The sequence below is a fragment of the Temnothorax americanus genome, unplaced genomic scaffold (genome assembly GCF_048541705.1).
Source record: "Temnothorax americanus isolate GAGA-0224 unplaced genomic scaffold, ASM4854170v1 Scaffold3, whole genome shotgun sequence".
Taxonomy (NCBI): domain Eukaryota; kingdom Metazoa; phylum Arthropoda; class Insecta; order Hymenoptera; family Formicidae; genus Temnothorax; species Temnothorax americanus.
Window position 1 is genome coordinate 310828 of NW_027509442.1, and position 20186 is coordinate 331013.

The 20186-nt window shown below is 37.9% G+C and overlaps 1 protein-coding gene across 3 annotated transcripts in view; it reads left to right on the forward strand.

The window, feature by feature from the left end:
- For (cGMP-dependent protein kinase for) overlaps positions 1-20186 on the forward strand; it is a 40069-nt gene that overhangs the window by 15318 nt on the left and 4565 nt on the right. Inside the window, exons 1-3 of one of the 3 annotated variants that reach the window (XM_077411286.1) lie at positions 1377-2827; positions 3713-3879; positions 19461-19680. In XM_077411286.1, the coding sequence (XP_077267412.1) occupies positions 2547-2827; positions 3713-3879; positions 19461-19680 (668 nt within the window). In that variant the 5' untranslated portion in view covers positions 1377-2546. Of the gene's footprint in view, positions 1-1376; positions 2828-3712; positions 3880-7597; positions 9289-19460; positions 19681-20186 lie in introns of those variants that run through there. The other 2 variants (XM_077411284.1, XM_077411285.1) reach the window with 2 other exon arrangements.

Here is a 20186-nt window from a genome sequence, read left to right on the forward strand (position 1 = left end):
ATTCCGAACGCGGTACCAGTGTGATTGAAATCGGTATTAATCTCGATGAGTTCAAATTTCGATGTCGTAAATACGCGACAATGATCTTTTCGCTTATCTTCCGCGGTAAAAGGAAATTTGTTATATTCGACATAACATTCTCTCTCTCTCTCTCTTTCTTGTACTTATGCTATGAAAAATTGAACTCATCAGCGAAATTATATACCGGTTTCTGCTTGACGCCAAAGTGTCTGAATCGCTAACAGAGGTCAACGGGGTACCGTTAGAATCGCGATTTTTTTATAGTTATACTCTCCCATAAGCAACGATTGAAGTTAACTATAGGGTTCAATTAACGTTTATGGATCCTGCAAAAGAAGACGATCTTATTTTACTCGGGGAAGTTAATTGCATCGTCAATCTAAACTCTTTACCTTTTTCTCGACGACTCAATTCTCTACTTTTATGGTGCAATATAGAAACGTTTCTGCGTCATGATGCATCGTCATATATGATGCCATTGAAAGACTTAAAAAGTGTGAACGTGAAGTTTAGGTACCTAATTGGACGTTTTAAAAAGTCCTCGGATTAGTCGAGATGTCAACAGAATTTCAGTGTGCAGCGAGATCTTTGCTTATGTTTTTTAGCATCAGTTCAACGTCGTGCAATTTTCCTTTTAAATGATTCGTTTTAGTTTTCAATTCGGTTGTAATAGATCGCGAGACACGCGAGTGAGTTAATACTGATCGTTCTTTGAGTGTCGTGCGATGCTGTAGATCGACGGCTTGATTAAGACAGATTGAGCGAGGTACTGGTAGTCTGCTCCAAATTGAGCAACGTTCAATAAAGTCTGGAAGAGTCGGCGGATACTCTTCGTATAATGGCGCGTTCGATAAATCAGGAATATTTGTGTCTTATTTTTCATTCGAAATACGGAAGTTTTGATAGTTTTGCGTGACGTGTTTCGATAATAATTCAGCAACAAAAAAATTATCGTAAATTACACACATGAGTGAATTAATACTTGTCATTTTTGGGCGTCAGTGATATACATTGCTTTCATTGAAGCGGCTCGCGCGTAATGAATATTTGCTCCATTCATTCTTACTGCTTTATCTATTATAATTAATTTTAATGATAGTTCTCTGTATGCTCGACACAAGCTCGATTATCAACTCGATTGGTATAAACTGACATAAAATATTTAATTATTAATCGTATATCGCCCAATTTAATTTATTGATTTGTTTATTTTGCATTTTTGTATATATATATTGGCTTACTCGTATAAATAACGTAAAATACTTTTACATATTTTTTTTTTATTTTTTTCTCTGATTATGCAATAAATACGCGAGCAATACGAGTAAATGCCTGTAAGAAAAAAAAATGTGGAAAAGTATTGAAGATAATAGATAATATTTCCTTCATGTCTCAATCGTAATTGCAAACGCATAGTCAATTATAGCATTATTATACAATGTACTATCAAATAATAATCCAGCACAACAGAAGTTTTTATAGACTACTAATATTCTCATGTTATTACAGGGACATTCGCAATCGTTATTTTATCGTAAAGTGACTCGAATACATGCGTGATTCGTAATCTTGTGTATATAGTGTGTAATTATATGATACAGACCTGTTTCTCGAGATGATATTAGCAGCCATTATTATATATTCTCTCTAAAAAGTTTTCTACGGCATACTTTTTGTCATATATGTTATTCATGAAGATTCGTTCGTGTCTACCTCTTACATAACCGATGCTTCTAACTTTGGCTTATTACCGAGCTAGCTTTTGGAATCGTGTCTCTTCGTCGTTCGACATTGCAGGAACTTCAATTTTGCCGTTTGCGTTTGACATTTTTTATTCGAATTGTTTAAGTATTTTTATGGCATCTGAATTAATATTCAATATTTAACATGGAGAAATTGCATATAGAAAAATTGTCTGAATTCTATAATCATTATTTTTTTTAATTTTAAAATGAATTTTTTTCTTTTTTGGAAATCTGGCACTCTCTCTTGAGATATCTAGATAGCACCTCCGAAGTTTTATGAAAAACAATGACTTCAATCAATTCCGATTGAAATAGAAATGTTATTTAATATTATCGAAGTATGTGTGATATGTGTGTTTGAAGTTGGCATTCTATATCGAATTCTTTTTGAAGTGAATTATATAGATACTTCAGAACTTTTTGAAGAAGAGAATTCTCTATCAATTATATCTAAATTTTAAAAATAGATTGATAATCAAGTTGCATCAGAATTAGATCGATAATCGTACAGGTATCGTCAATTTTGTTATCATCTTCAAGGTTCGATAGAGATCGAAAATCAAATTAGATATACGTTTGAACTTTTACGCGTATAGCTTTCGCGATCGTGCACTCACGCGCGTTCTCGTTCGTTCTCGCGCTCGTAAAGGTCCGCTGAAGGATAGTAAAAGTGCAGCGTGACATTTTCGCGGTGTATAACGGCACGCGGAATCGCGCGCGACCATTGTTTGACGGAGAGGAAGAGCGTCGTTCGAATTTCGTACCGGGAGAGCGAAGGGGATGGATTCAATACGAGACCTGAAGCGATTGCTGTACGAGCGTACGGAGGCGTTGCGACGTCGCGACGAGATCGTTGAGCTGCTCGAAAAGGCGCTCGAGGAGCGCGACGCCACGATCCGTTACCTCCAGAATGAGATCGATAAGTTCCGGCAGATCGTTGATCTGAGCCTAGCGTCTAACGCCATCGTCGGCTCTAATCGGAGACTGAAGCGGCAAGCCATATCGGCGGAACCTCTCAGAGGCGACACGAAACCGGTGGTGAAGTTTGCCAAGCCGCAAAGGTAGATCGGCGAGTGCCTTATAGATGTGTCGCATGATTTATATTTTATTCATTAAAATCTCCAGAAATCTCCCAAATTTCTGATGAACCGAGAAAAATGCGCTTTTTTTTTTATCATTTTTATTGCCGCATATATAAATTGAGCATAGCTGATCTTGACCTTATATTTGTACGAATTGATATATTAAAAGACGTTTACTGTAAACACGGTATGATACCTGATTGTTGTGAATGTATAAATGAGGCACTTATATACGCATACATAAAATTAAATGAAAAAAATTATAACTTTGTCAAGATAATATTCTGCTCCAAAAGAATTGTTCTTGTCATTCGTAAACAGATAACTGTTTTAGTGGTATAGATTTTTACAACGCGAGCAATATATAATATGCGATATATTGATGGCAATTGAATATTTGTAACTGCGTGAATTGAAAGTCATATAATTACATAATGTAATACGAGATAAAGTAAATTCAATTAAGGTATTTTGCTGAAAGCGGTAACTACGCATGAATGATTCTCTCTACGGCTACAAGCGGAACTTACTTTAATTACGAAAGTATTCGAGGATATCAATTTCACTGCATAGCACTCTTTATAGCGACTCATACTTTCAGATAGAAATCGTACTGTGTTACACACTTTAGAGATTAATTAATATATATTATTATAATTTTTTATAAGATTTTTGCATACCGAGAATTTTTCTCACAATTAGATTTGTTAAAGAATCTATGATTCAAAAACCTTTTGAAATGCATTTAATATTATATTTTTGTTAATTATTTATGCTCTTGCTTTTCCTACGAATATTATTTTCTATTTATAAAAGAGAGAGAGAGAAAGAAGCTTAACAATGTGATCGTCTTTTTTTTTCAAGATCTCGCGAGCTGATCAAGACTGCCATACTGGACAACGACTTCATGAAAAATTTGGAACTCACGCAGATTCGGGAGATTGTCGATTGCATGTATCCTGTAACATTTCCAGCTGGTTCGATAATTATACAAGAGGGAGATGTCGGTTCTACTGTGTTCGTCATGGAGGGTAAGTAAATACCAGTTACGCATCTTTGTGAAATGTGACAGTTTCGACGGAAAAGTCTATAAAGCGTCATGAGAATTGTTGCCTGAAGATAAATTAAATAATAAATAGATCGTGAACAATATCACACACACGCGATAAAAATATAAAATAAATATCAGTTGTTTTCGTGAAAAACGCGAACAAAGTTTCAAGTTTGTATACAAAAACAGATATTTTCTCGTCTGTCTGAGTTTGTGATAAACTTTCATGTCGTAGAATAGATGAAAATATAAGAGCCTTATTTTATACGTATCGTAATATAGATTGGGGATTGGTTTTTCAAAGTTAACTCGATATATTTACCTTTAATGTTAACTATAAATCTTTAGGAAATTGTTTCAGGGGTCTGTGATTTTGTAACTCTTAACGACAGTGCCGTTATCGTTATATTGTCGTTGCGCATTTATAATATATGTGGTACAAAAGTTGCTCGAGACGACAATATAACGATAACGACTGCTGTTAAGAAATACAAAATAGGGCAAGTTTTGCAATTATGTACATAAAAAAAAGTCAATATTTATTTATTTTATATCTAATCGGCTATTTTTGGGGACTAGTATATAGTATTCATTTGATTTCTCGTACTACCTTTCTCGATTGATTGGGATCTCTCTTTACGAGCCAATTTTCTCTCACACGTGATCGTTTCTTCGCAGTCGCAATGCGCGTTCCATTATAATATTCGAAAAAAAACTTTCGCCTGCAGATCAATATTTATCCTTATCACGTATCGCTTGTATATGTTGCATTGTTCCTTGATGTGGAAGCACCAACACGCCTGATTATTCGCTATATATGCTTATTCGCTCATTCTTATTTGTCAAGAACACCTGCACGGGAAATGCTTTCACTATTTTCTATCCTACATAGTTACAATTGACAATACAAATTATCTTATACTTTCACCATTTGTGCGAATATTTTAGAAACAATCTCGTAATTTTATTTATAGACTAGAAGATGTGCAACAAAAGAAAATTTTGAATTTTTTAACCGAAAGTCCACGAGATAATTCATAACTTCCTGTAAAATATTCGTCTAAATAATTGGATTTCTTAATATATATATATATATATATATTTCATATATATTTCTCACATATATGAAAAAAGAAAACTCAACTTTGTACATAAGCTATCGAGCTATCGAGCAGTGGCACTGCGTGATTTCTCAACTCCGTTTATCTTACGCGGAAACGATCGCATATTATTGTCAAAGTTCGATGAACTTTTATGTCGTAGGATAGCTCATAAAAGACACATACTTATTTTATACATATCTTACTGTAGGTTGCGACTTTTTACAACTAATTTGATATATGGGTATTTGCTTTTAATATAGTAATCATAAAATATAGAAAACTGTTGCAAATAAATTTTTCAATTATACATGAAAATACATAAAGATCCGTACTTTTTTATTTAATGTTACTCCGACAAGAGAGAGATATTCGAAAGCAACAAAAACAGAAGTAGTTTCAAGAGCGATAGTCTCCAATCGTTTCCTTATTAGACGGTTAAGGATGAGCATAAATAATGCTTAAGCAATTAACAGCGAATGCCGATAACGCAATAGTTATGTAAATATACTTTGTACATGTTTATTATATAAGAGAAATATATATAATTACATTCCGTGAAACAATTTTGCAATTTTTGGACGCGGAAATACAGAAACTGACGTTTCTCATTTGATTTTCTTACGTATTTTTATTATTACTTATTAAATTGAATTATTTTAGTTTATTTCATTCCAGCTGCTTAAGTGTCGAAAGTATTACCGTGCGCGCGCGCGCTCGCTCATGTCTGTATCGAAATTATTAAGCCTGTTCGTTTTAGCCTGAACTTCTTGCACGGTTTATCTTTCCTCTTATTCTTTTCACGTTGGAGACAAAAAGAGAAAAGACGAACCGCGCAAGAGGTTCAGCTAAAAAGAACAGGCCTATTACCATTTACGTAAATTTGAACGCAAATGGTGCACAATGCTCGAGAGATTGGCGCAAATATGATTGTGTAACTCCTAAGCTTAAACATTCTGCCATATACGGGAAAGAACTGCAAGATTAATTTACGCGCATATCAAACAGACACTTATCATCGACCTTAACAAGTGTTCACGATAAAATCGGTAAAGTCAATTATGTTTATTAACACGAACATTAGTGCGAAAATTGCACACTTACCATATCAGTTCAAATACATTTTACATCTTTCTAAATAAGCCTTTTGAAAATAATTCTTTTTCTAGAAATCCATTTTCTTCCACAGTTGGAGAAAGATACATAATAAAATATATGACAATTGCGTCTAAAATTGACAGATATTTTATTGTACAAATATATTGATTTTAATCACAATTTATACGAAAAAAGTTTTTAAGTTTATTCATTAATTCACACTCAGCGCTAAACCTATCTTCAGGGACATCTGAATTGAACATTATCCAATTCAGATTCTAATTGTATAATCAGATAGTATTTAATTCTATTGTAATTCTATATATAATTGGCACCTTCGGATCTCGAATGTAAAACATATTTAAATATTCGTGCGATAAGCATTCTTCCGCAATACGAACTAGCAAACGAAAATACGGACAACGTTAATTGATCCTTACGATAGAAACGATCCGTGGGATATCGACGTGAAATCGAATTTATATAAAAGCTATTATTCCCTGCTCCGACGCGGTTCTTCTTCTTCCGGAATTGGATTTCTGTCGGACAAAAGCATCGTCTCGATGTTATTTCGCAATGGAGCGCCGCATTTTACTTTCACGTAAAAATGCGATGCTTGCGCCGCTTTTCTCTCTCTTTCTCAACTGATTCAATCATGAGTATATTATCACTCATCCGTGTTGTTACAGTTACGTAATTAAACGGCGAACGTTCCCCGCGTGCACGCATTTAGTGCACACTATATATCGTGATGTTGTTTAACGTCATTAAATGGGCATTTTTTATTAGTCATATCTACGCCTATACTGTTAGTCATTATTACACTTCAGAAATTTAAATTGGATGTACTATGTGTTAGTTTAACGAATTTATAAATATATAAATAACGCATATTTAAATATCTAGAAATTTAAATAAATATCTCATCTAAATATCTAGATATCTCTAACTTTAATTTGATTGAGAATTTTTGAAAGACATTTTTTCCCAACATAGATTGTCAAACAAAAAGTAAAATAAAATATAATAATGTCAAATCATTGCGAAATGCATCATAAAAATGAAGCATTAAATGTAATACTTTTTGTGTATGTACAAAAATATGTGTGGATATACAAAAATTATTTTTATATGCTATAAATACTTTTATAACATATTTTATACACTAAATTGGATTACAAATTGTTTTCCCTGTATCTTTTTGCATTTACACGAGAAATTATGTTTATCTTCATCGTCTCATTAAATATTTTTCCGGTAATGAAGTTAGCGGGGCCCCCTTATAATTTCCGAGTCCCGGACTTTCGCAGAAAAAAAAGTGCCGTTGCACTCATATATACGTAGGAGCGGTTGCGGGGGCGAGTGCGACGGAATGAGAACCTCTGTCCTTTCTCTTCAAAGTCAAAGCGCATATCCATGGTGGGGACTCCCTCGGCAGCCGCGGCGGCTCGCCGAGGGAAGGGAGGTTTCTCGTGGTGCTGCTTGCCGCTCACGGGCATACTTTTCACCAGTCGCGAATACTGTCAGTGCGAGCTGCGAGCGTCAGACGCGACGCGATTCGCGATCGCGGTGTCCTCCTTTGACAGAACTTCTCTCCCGCATTGTTTTCAAAATCAGCGTTACGCGCGACGCGACGCCGTTCAGCGCTGTTCATCGCTGTTCATCGATCATCTGTGTCGAGGGTCCAGGTCGAAAGATCCAACGCGAGTGCGGAGGAAACGATTTCGCGATCGGCTTTGTCGATGTGCGCCCCATCGATCGCGCCCGCGCGATGATAGGCATCTAGTAGTTCGCGTTGAGAACAACGCGCCGCGAAACGATAAAAGCGCATCGACAGGTTCTTCAAATCGAGAAGATCCGGCAGCCGGCGATGACTCGGTTTTCCGCGGCGCGCCAATGTTCCGCGCCGCGCCGGCGGTTCGCCACGCAGTGACGGACGGCCGGATGGCGGAAGTCGCGAATGAACGATCGTGAATGCACGGATCCGACGTCAATGTCCGTCCGTCCGTCGAGCTTGTTTCTTGGTCTTGGTCGCCCGTCTGCCGCGGCAGTCCGCCTACTTTCGTACGTAACGGAATAGTAAACCACATAAATATCGGGACGGACAGGCCGGGGAACGCCGGCGGCGGCTCTCGAACCCCGATGATCGATGCGAAAGTCCGAGGATAAGTGGACTTTTCTTTCACGCGGCGTTGTTCTTCGATCTTCTTCTTGAACCGACGCCAGACTCGTGTCGTGATGCTTCTCGGTTGTCTCAACTGGAGCTTCACGTTCGCGTTCAACGTTCATTGAATCCGATCTGTGAATTTGAAACTGTCGTCATCCCAGTGAACCGCTTTGCTCCGGCTGATGCTCCGTTTCCGTTCGTGCACAAGGATCGATCGATTTGTAATTGGCAAAGAGCTAAAAGAAGATCGAAACAAACGTAGATCTACTAGAAGAGCTATACCTGATGGGAAAGTCAAGAATGCGTCTACCCGCAGAAACGCCATTAATCTCGTCTCGCCGGATGAAAGCGACGCCGGCGTTGTCGCCACGCGGCCCTCGACTTTTGACCTTTGCGCGGTAGAGCTCCGTGCGGAGTTCGAGAGGATCGAAAAAAGAAAAATTGCGAGCGAAAGTCTCGTCGGCGAGTAGGCCGTTGTGTTAGAGCGGGGCCCCAGCCCGGCCGACGCGGTTTCACGATCTCCGCCTCACGATCTTCGCGCACGCGACTTTCGAGGTCATGAAGGTCCGAAGCTATCCCGGCCGGGCGGTTCTGGAGGACCCCGAGCTCCTCCTGGACCCGGACGCGACGCGCGGCAGGGCTATGGAGCTGCTGTACGAGGCGAGCTGGCGGGAGTGCGGGGTAAACTGGACCAGCAACGGCGGCGGCAAAATTTCCGCCAGGCAACCGGACGACGAGCCCTACAGGCGACCCTACGCCGACGAGGTGGTGTCGCGGCTCGAGGCTGCGTTGGAGGATCCGAACGCGTCGTCCACGACGAGGGAGGAGGACGCGCGGTCCCGGGGGTCCAGCAGCACCGGCACCACCGACAGCGAGTCCCCCGAAGTGAACCAGCCGCCACCTGGCAACGCTCAGGGGGGCTTCCTTATTCCGCGGCCGAGATTGATCGTGCCGGTTCATACCTACGCGAGGAGAAGACGCACTGGTGCGCCGCAACCCATAAAGAGACGTCAAATACGCGAAGGTACTTGCCCATCACGGATATGACGGATATATATGTACGAATTTCTTTAAGTCAGCACGCGATTCTTACTTCATATATGATCATAGAATCGTGCACATTGTCCACGCAGTTCCCGAAAGGAATTTGTCCCTAACTGAAACGTTATAGTTATCTCGTTTCAAGATTTAGGAATATTCTATGGATATTTCGATAACTATAATTAAAATTCTGTTCACAAGTTTAACTTGCATGGAAATCTCCTTAAAACAAAGCCTTATTGTTATTCGTCTACTGAGAATTTTAATTTGCGGTTTCCTTAATTTTAAATATTGCTGTTTCAATATTTTCGTTAAGGCAAATATCGAAAAAGTATTAATTATTTTTAATTTCTAACGAACGTTATGAGATAACTATTAAAGTAAAAAGCATACAGAGTGCATTCGAAGTCGTATACATTTCTTCGAGACAAGTTCACACGCTGTTCTTAGAAAAAAGAAGAGAAAGTACATGATTTCCGAGACACTCCGTACATGTCTACCGGACGTAGTTATGTCTTGCAATTAAATATGTATATACGATACGCATTTATATAATTATCCTAACATGTGGAAGGAACGAACGTAACGCGAAGAGCGGATCACACACGCGACACGCACGCGCGCACGCACGCAGGACGTCTACATCCGCAATTTTCTTTGACGCGCGCGGAAAGAACAAAGGTTTTAGGTGCCGATGTCACGTGAAGTTGACCTCGATATTATATTTTTTAGAGCACGAAACCGGATTATCTCGCGAAATGGGCCTCTTCGTCTGTTCCGCTGCTCGAGAAAAAGCGATCTTATCGTTCGCTCTGTACACGCAATTGTGTTCGCGTTTTGCAACAACACGTTTCAATTATCTGTACAACACGGATACGAAAGGTGTTCAGAATTTCTACATATTCGTAATTTTACGCAGTTTAGATAAATCATATTTGACTATACATATTGTGTTACTCTCGCACCATGAAATCGACCTGCAAATTAATAACTCATAATGTATGAATAATGTATGCATATTCGGACTTTTGACATTTATAATGAAATATTAGGATAAATATTTCTATGAGACAACATGATTGTTTCAGAATATTTCTACCTTCAAATATATATTTATAATAATTAAAACATTTATTTATTTTACAATTTTACAAGATTTTATTTTATTAGCTTACTTTATATTACATTTACGAAAAAAATATCTTGAATTTTTTAATTTAATTTTGCAACGCATACTTTCGAAACTTTCTATATACATAAATTCATATTTCGTGTAAAACTTGCGTCAAGTATTTGTTAGAGTTAACTATTGTATATTATCGATAATACAGGCTTATAAGATAATTCTAGAGAAATTGTGTCTCAACTTTTTATTTTTAAATAATCTTATTACATTCAGGGATATCATGTTTAGCATTTGCAAGTCGATTTATGGCTCTATAATGCGTCATATGGAGAAAGTCACGCATCGACGTGGTATCAAGAATAATGGAAAGCAGAGCTAGCTGTCGTCGGTTTTAATTAGTGACGTTTGAATATGCTAAAATTGGTATTAAAATTTATTTACATTCGGCTATAATTAGCTCTACGTGTTAACGAAATCATGAAAGTTGTCTGCAAATCAGTATATACGCAAATTATTTAGTGCAGCAACGCCATCACGGTGAATTTCACCGAGCATGCTTCAAGGAATCAAAATAATTCGACAAAAATTTAATGGCCTTGTGGATCATTTTCATGATTTTTTTAATAGAATTTTTACTCTTAAAGTCGTTTACTTCTAAAACGTTTAAAAAAATCTCATTAAACGTTTGTACGATGGTTGGTGGGTTTCTTATCAAGGCTGAAGGCGTATGCCGCTTTGAAGTTAGATAAACGAAAGAAAGATGTTTACATTATATCTATACAAACTTTACATTGCTGTGACACATGCACACGCACATAACATAAATTTTATGACAATTGAAGTAATTTAAATCGACCGTAACTGACAATATGTAACGTCTTTACCGATATGAACATTGAAAAACTGTGAGCCAACTTGGTTTGTCGGATTCACGCACATTGTGATTTTGTGTGAATCCGACAAACCAAGTTGGCTCACAGTTTTTCAATGTTCATATCGGTAAAGACGTTATATATTGCCAGTTACGGTCGATTTAAATTACTTTAATTGTTATTCTATTCACTGGCGAAATAAATTTATTATTCTGTTTATAAATTTTATGCTTCTAATGTTGGATAAATGTAAAGTTTTTTTAATGGAAAGAAAATTCCATTTTTCTCAATGAATGTGATGAAAATTGCAATTATTTTAATAGTGCAACGTACGCTTTTAGCGCAGCTGATTTAATACAACTATATTAAACATGTACACAGTGAACGTTTTTTTTCTCTTACTTTACTCCCGATTTTGCTGCTGCAATCTTAGGCCGGTATTCATAGTCAGTTTCTTATATTATTTAAGACCATCTTAAGTACGATCTTAAGATGTTATGAACCAATCACAGAGCCATATTAGCATCTTAAGACATTACTTAAGACAGTCTTGAAATATAAGAACCGACTAAAAATACCGGCCTTACAGTTTTGTGTTAAAAAAAACAGTAAGTTACAAACAATACCTAACTGTGCCATTGAGTTTAAAATTTGATGAAATTGCAATAAAGCACTGTAAATGGGGATAATATTTTAACATTACAGATGAATCAACAAAATCGGATTCCAAACGAAACGTATATTCAGTCGGTTTGTGCTAAAATGGCAGTGTCAGCTTAACAAACTTACAAAACTCGTGAATGCTTTTGACACTTCGTCGACGATCCTAATTTAGTCTTTTGTTCCCGAGAACGCTGATGATTTGTTAAATGTTCTTTTACATAAAATGGGAAATATAACAGCAATTATTAATTTAAGAAGCGACACAATTCATCAAAGGTTTTTCTTTACGCAACGTGAATCTAGTTCCTCGAACTTTCTTTCACTTTGCTGTATCACGCGAAGTATCCAGATGTGGATGCCCGAATTGTTTGATAATCGGAGCATCTGGTTTTAAGGATCGTCCAGAGCTGGGAATCTCGACAGCTGCTGAACGACAGGATCTTTTTTTGTCGTCGAATTCAAGTTTTCGAGTAAACACCGAGCGGGCATTTATTCAAGCAACGTTTGGTGTAAGGCGATTCTAATTAACCACTTTCTCTCTAATCTTTTATTCACGCGAACGTCTGTATATCACGCACTGCTCATTCACAGACAGGAATTCACCGTGTTTTAATAATCTTAATTTTCCAATTAATTACTGCACTTAACTGTATCCTACATGATAAATCATTGATCAGATTGACGACGATTCTTTAGTGTTTTATCAACGATAATTATTGGACGCGTGGTAATTGGAATCTTGAAAGGCGATAGATAAATTGAGGCCGGATATAATTGCGACTTTCGCGCACCTTTCAATGATAAGCTAATACCTTGAATGAAAAATTAAAACCGCGCTTGACACACGCACGCGAGAACATTATTACAGATTGTTACGTATGAAATCATGATCTGAACGTTGTCATCTTATTAAATCCGTTATTCTACATCGTCAGCGTAGCCTTTTAATCGCCATGTAAGATCGTCTAGATTGTCTAGATCCTGCGATTTATTTTTGTCAAAGCGTCATCGTGACTCACAACAACGACCATGCATATAGGTCTCAAGTGTTGGCGATACTCCGAGGACCGTACTGACCGCGAGCGTCGCTTCCGCTAATTAAAATTATAACTGTCGTGTAATAAAGTACGATGAAATATCGTCGTCTATATACGTACAGGCCTGATTGTCTAACCACAGAAATAAACCATCTTGTGTCTTACTAAGTTAACCATCAAAGTCATAAAATGCGAGAAATTCTAACGGCGATGCTTTCTTGAGTGACAAATTTTTATGTAGGTATGATTATATCTCGATTGGAAATTTGTGCAATGTCGAGGTACACACATCAAGTTCGAATTGCGTTGCGTACGATTTAATTAACCGTATATCTATTTAATTCAACACTGAACTCTTTTTCGCTTAAACAATATATCCGTTTGCTCGTCGGTCGGCAGCTTTTTCGGAAGTTTCAGGAGGGATAGAGAAAGGTGGAAAATAAATAGGATACTTATACCAAAGCAACGTCCGGTAGTAGCTGAATGTTCAACAACTGACTGTTGGTCGATTTCCGCAATCGCGAGTGTCCCAACTCGACATCCTGTTTCGCGCGCCTTTTACGCAAAAAACCGTGACTTTACTCGTAGTTCAGTAGCAACAATGAGGTAATCAGCGCTCGGCCAATGCAATGGTTCGAGGGTCTCGTTGTGACGTTCATATTGACCCTCGTTGCTGGTATACGGTGACAGGATCTGTCTGTCTCCGCAGGTACTAATCGCAGGTTGAGACCGATACCTGGAAACTCGTTTCGCCAACTCCTGTGTCAAAAGTTTCCTTTCATTCACGAAACACTGATTGACGAAAGTGAAAGATAATTTCTGAGAGTTTCATAAAACCGCCCCAAAACTGGTCCGCGTTGTTTCTCCTGCACGGCGAATCCTTCACTTTCTCTTGAATCATATTTTTGTGGCGATTCTTTTATTTTTCTTCGACCCACACCCACATTCTGGGAGATGAAAACCGTATTAAATCAAATTGACGACGAGGCTTTCCCGTGGACGTTTCGCGTAGGTAAAGTCGTCGCTTGTAAAATCGATTTATTTCCGATAAAAATGAATTTCACGCGCTTATCACATTTTTTCCACCAAATTCCCTGATAGCTGTCTCATCGCGCTTGGACGCGAGCCCGAAGCTACCGGAGCAAGTGAGCAGGAGTTCGGTTACGCCGGTTTCGTGTAAAACCTCGAGGGGATATCGTGCGTGTAAAGCGTAAACTCTTTGTCCTGTTATATGTCGTCATGCTAGGCCTTCTACCGCATGTTATATATATAGATATACGTATATATAAGGCTCATGGATATATTCAGCGGTGCTCTGTGCGAACAAGGCAGCCGCGAGCCGGTATACCGGTGCGGTATATGTATATACAGACTCGAACCGGACTCGGACCTCGATGAGGATTCTTCTGTTGTCCGTCTCCCTTTCTCTCTCTCTCTCTCTCTCTCTCTCTCTCTCTCTCTCTCTCTCTCTCTCTCTCTCTCTCTCTCTCTCTCTCTCTCTTCCCCCCTTTCTCGTTCTCTCTCCCCCGCGAGATCTGTTAGCGTCAGGTATATCGAGTGAGTTTCTTTGTTCCCCGGTTGGAAGCATCAACGATTGCGAGCGTAACAATGATTCGAGCACATCGCGAAGTACGGAAATCGAAACTTTACATAATTATGCGATCCCATCCATATAGAAGCGAGACCAGTTGCGAAGGTAATGCGAGCGAATCGTGATGAGCCGCCTTTTTCATCCGTTTCGTCTTTGCGCTTTTATAGGTATGGAATATCTCTAGAGTTGCGCATTTCAGATTTCATTGCGTGACTGATAGATTTGATATGGATATATTTCATGCATATAATATAACTTTTATTTGAATCTTATTATAACCATGGATATATATATGTTTCATGCGTATATAATTTTTATTGTAATTTTATTATAATTGCACTGATACCTGATATATTTACAATCTTAATTTTTAAATATTGATTATATCACATCTTATATACTCATAGATTCCAGTAAGCGTAAGTAAAGATATTTTATAAGAAGAATTTGAAGATTCTTCTCCCTACATAAACAATTGCAATTTTTTCGATATCTTGATTTATATATAGCTGACACCATGACATTGATAGATTATAAATATTAATACGAGATATGATACATAATGGTTTACAGTGATTAATCGCGACGTGGTCATTCGAGATCGGCGATTCGCGGCTTATAAAATGTACTCGGCGCGGCGTTGGATATTTGCTAAACAAACGATTTGCATAATCAGTTGTTTTGGTGAAACGATATGACGACACGTCGGGAACATCCGCGTTTTGATACAAGCGAGATGCTCCAGGCGAGCGAATGCGCGTGAGTTTTACTTATTTTTTTTTTCCTTATTCGCAGCGATTGGCCGGCTGGTTTTATTCTTGCGAAAGTGATAAAGGCGAGCGCGAAGGACAACTCTCTCGACTTTCGCAGCGTAGTTACATAATTATCTATATGGCTATGAATACCGACGCACGTTATCCGTGAAGATTAAACGGAATAGTCATGCCCGTCAGAGGCCGAGGAGTATGACTTTGCCGATGTCCGGCTCCGGCTCTCGAGGCGGTATTCAAACGTGCAGGACATTTCTATTCTCGTAGCCCCGCGCCGTCGGATCGAAAAGGTTTTCATTGTACGAATCGTACACGAGACATTACTTGCCGCACTATACTTTTGCGCAAGATAACTGACATTAACGAGGGAGTCGCTATTTGTCGATTTTATTTTATTTTATTTTTAACTTCTAAAGCGACGTGGACGATAATGAAATGCTTGTACCGAGCTTTTAGTTATTTTTAGCGGTAATCTTGTGAAGAAAACGAATATGTGTATACGAATTATTAAATATTAAAAATATTTGACCCTTTATAGAGCGGGATATTTAACTACTATTATATCACGTATTTAGACGTTAGTAAGTCTTACTTAATTATCTTTACCTCTAATTATTTAATTTAGTATCGTATTTTGTGATTGCGAGAAACTTTCATAATCGATTGTTAAACTATGTGCGACTTAATCCACTGGCATCTTCCACCTACACAGTCGTTTCGCGGCACGCAATTCATCGTCAAAATCCCCATGTTGTTTCTTCATTAGCATTGCAATTATGCCCACTTTCCAAAGTTTGTAAAGGCGATATGCGCACGCGAGCACTATCAACATTTTCCAAGTTTTCTATAGGCTTTCTCACAGTTACGCGTTCTACACAAGCAATTTTGTAATACAATTTCCTTACATTTCCATACTTGTTAAATTTTATATAGTAACTTTGATAAAGAAATTTTTGTCTACTTCTTTAAACGGTCGCACAATCGCATTTAAAAAACAGATGTAATATCGAAACTTTATCAATAAACGTTATTGTATGCTAGTTCAATTTAAACGTATATAATTATAGATCGTTTAAAGTGGGTTTTAGACGTAATTAAACCGACAATTGTATCCTCGCGATAGTCATCGCCGAAGTAACACGCGAGTTCGCACATCTTGAAGCCTATTGTTGTGAATTTAGAGCGCGCAGTCGTTAATACAGAAGCGATCGTATCAGCCTCTATTATATGTGCTCTTATCGCATATGCAAATTCATGCAACTTCGCAAATGTGTACCAACAAGAATGAAATCTGTAACAAAGGCACGCGTTATATTGACCCACTTCCATAAGAATGGTTTCCTTCTCGTTTCGAGCGATTAAATGCTCTTTCGAAGTTTCTTGAGGAGACTTTCTTCTCGGTTTGTAGATCGACAATTAACTGCTATTATCACAAGATCCATTGTCGTGGAAAACGCGAGACACGTGCTGAATCGCACGTGCACTTACTATAATGAAGGATAATCGAAAAAGGAGCATTCTATCGCGATCTACATATATTCACCGCGGAGAGAATTTTTTGTTATATTTTACCCTTAAATTCACTACAAACTTGGGACAACTTGGCAACCAAGGAATTTTCAAAATATACAAAAGACATTTTACAAACAACGTGCATGGTAAAAATTACCAAGCAAATTGGTAAATTTTGAAAAATTATTGAAATTTTCTAGATGTATTTTAGTAAAATTAATCAAACATATTTTATATTTGAATGTAATAGATATTAATATTTTTTATTATGGTAGATATTAATCAGAATAGCTCGCACATAAAATTCTTGGTGGTACATGTTGTCCCACAACTACCATGATTTCAGGGTACATTTTAAGAGAAAATTCTCTCCGCGTACATATTATAAAATACAACATACCATAAAATTGATTTATTTCGATGTGTGCGTAGTACAAAGGAAAGAATTCACGCGTTTTCGGACAGTACGGCAGTCGGTGGCGAGGAAATAGCGCGAATAGAGAAATCGCTCGGTCTCTCGATGAGTTAAGAATACGGAGGTCCAACTGTATCCTCGTGACTCATTCATAACGCGCGCATGTTACAGGACCGCCTCGCCTGCGCCCGCGCCGACGAGACGCGTTGTCTCAAAGGGAAATTGCCGCTGGCGGATGCGTGGAATCAAATAGGACATCGCGCGCGGGGCATTCTTCGCGTCGTCGTCGTCGTCGTCGGGAGCATACCGACGACGCGGACATACACGCGTGTTTATTAATAGCCGCCGCTTAACTCGATGGTTAACTTCGATGGGGAAAGATATGATCCGTCTCGCGCGAGTCACGATCGGTAACGGAACCGGTTCGCGGTCTTTTGTGTGACTCGTACTAGGCGTTATGCGCGAGGAAGTGAAAGCAACGCTCGCGGGACAATACGCGGCCGTGGACTGTCCTGTCGCAATGTCGAATGTCGAGCTCGATTGAGCACCGACGAACGATACCGGCGACGAAAAAAAAAAGACTACTTTGACTTGCGTAATCCTCTTAGATCCTCCCTTTGATTTATTCGACTCATTAGCGCGTATACTGATTTTGAAAGAGAATCGTATTTCCTTTGCGATCACCGCAAGAAAGATACCGATACATCATATCGTATCATAAACTGATGTCAGATCGCGCGAACAATTAAAGTTATATTTATAGAATGTAATTTACGCTCATATAAAAGCGTAATTCAAGTATTTTACCTTGAAGTGAGAATACGATATAACGGTATTAAATCTCACATTCTTCAACGCAGATTATAAGAAATGTTACACTGTTCAACAAAAAAACTGCACAAGAATGAGATTAATCGTTTTCCGTAGTTTTTTGGACGCTGAATATAGTCCCCTTTACCAAATTGCTCTATCTCGTCATGATTTTGAGAAATTTGCAGTTAAAGTTGCAAAAAGAGCTATTTTAGCGTATCTTGGCATTATATTATAACTATGTGACGTGTTGGAAAAGTTTTATTGTAATCAAAATGAAGTATGCCGTTAGGATTTTTAATCTTTAAAAGGAATTTTTTGTGTCGATTATGGTTAAATTAAAAATAGTCGAATTTTTACTTCTAATATCCATTTTAATGATAAATTCCTGACAATAAAATGAGGATCCTAAGATGAAAAAATGTCGAGAACCATTTACAATAGACAGTTCGAAGCGATAGTCAACTGTAAATTAGAAAGTTGTTAGCGGAGAATATAGCGTGATAACGTTCGAAGCGGCAATTGCACAGCAATCTACGATTGTCGTGATGACTTAACGCTAATATCTGAAATAACTTCTATTAAAGGAGTCGTTGAGTCCTGTCGATAAAAAAAATGTCACGAATGATCGTGCTCGAAAAAGTAACGACGGTCGCACTTGATCGATTTAGAAATGTTAATGGACCGACAAAAGGAGTATGTCACTGGACTTGCGCGACGTAAAAAATTGATTATTAATATCCGAAACGTGTCCCAGGTGGCAAAGAAATCAAACGTACGTGAGTTAGAATATTTGTGAGACAGCCCGCGCCGATATATCTTGATAAGAGCTACCGTTTTGCGTGTCGGTTTCCAGTTTCCAGTTTCATCAAGCACGTCGATCGTTGCTCGACGACTGGCTCTTAGGATACTAATTAATTTTAATACTGGTTTCGGAGAGAGATAAATGGCCGACTTTTCCGCGTGTTCCAGAATTTTGTTCCGGTCTGCTGAATAGCACATATTCGATAGCTGGGCAATACAATCTTAGTCTTCTCTAATAATTATACAAGCCGAATAATTTGAGCAATTTCAATAATAATTACTTAATTTTGCTCGTGAATGAAGTCGAAACGATCGAGATGTTTGAGTGGCGTTTCTACGTGAACAAATATGATATAAAACGATATTGTATAATTAAGATGATAAATGTAATATATTAAATTGACAAATGTAATATTAAATTCCGATCCCGAGATAAACGATTGCAGCGTGAACTTTGTTATTTAAGTGATTTCAAATTCGTGTCAACATTATTCTATACAGTCATCGTATGACAAGAGATTGTATCTCTGATCCCTGATTGAAATTCTTTTCCAGAGGGTAAGGTCGAGGTGTCGAGGGACGGCAAATATCTCAGCACTTTGCAACACGGTAAGGTGCTGGGTGAGCTCGCGATTCTTTACAATTGCAAGAGGACAGCGACGATCACTGCTGCGACTGATTGCCAATTATGGGCCATCGACCGGCAATGCTTCCAAACCATTATGATGAGGACCGGCCTCTCGAGGCAGGCCGAATACACGGACTTCTTAAAGAGGTAAACCAGCATGCTTTTTTATTATCCTGACGGACTTCGACCTAATGCCGTCAAGTGCTGCCCCGAGTAAATGAATGTTTTCTTATTCCGATGAACTTTGACCTGATCATTGTTGTATTTGATAAAATTGTTTAAATTTTCCAAAAATTATGTCACTATTTTTAGTATATCCTTTCATGTTTTGTGAGAGTTGAATATTTTTTAAATAAAAATTTGAAAACTATACATTTATAAAAGTTATATTCTTTCGCACACGTTTCCGATGAGAAAGATAACTTTCTCGAAAAATAGTAATAACTTTAATGCGACAGACAAGTAAAATACGATGTCATCCAACGTTTACTTAACGATACAGTTTACAGCAAAACTATCGCAAATGATTAATAAGGCGCCACTAAGAGATAAATTCATATAAATTTACATATTTTTTGTGCATCTAAGTCAAATAATGTGATGTACCAATATTTCATTATCCAGATTATTATTATTATTATTTTAAGTAATAT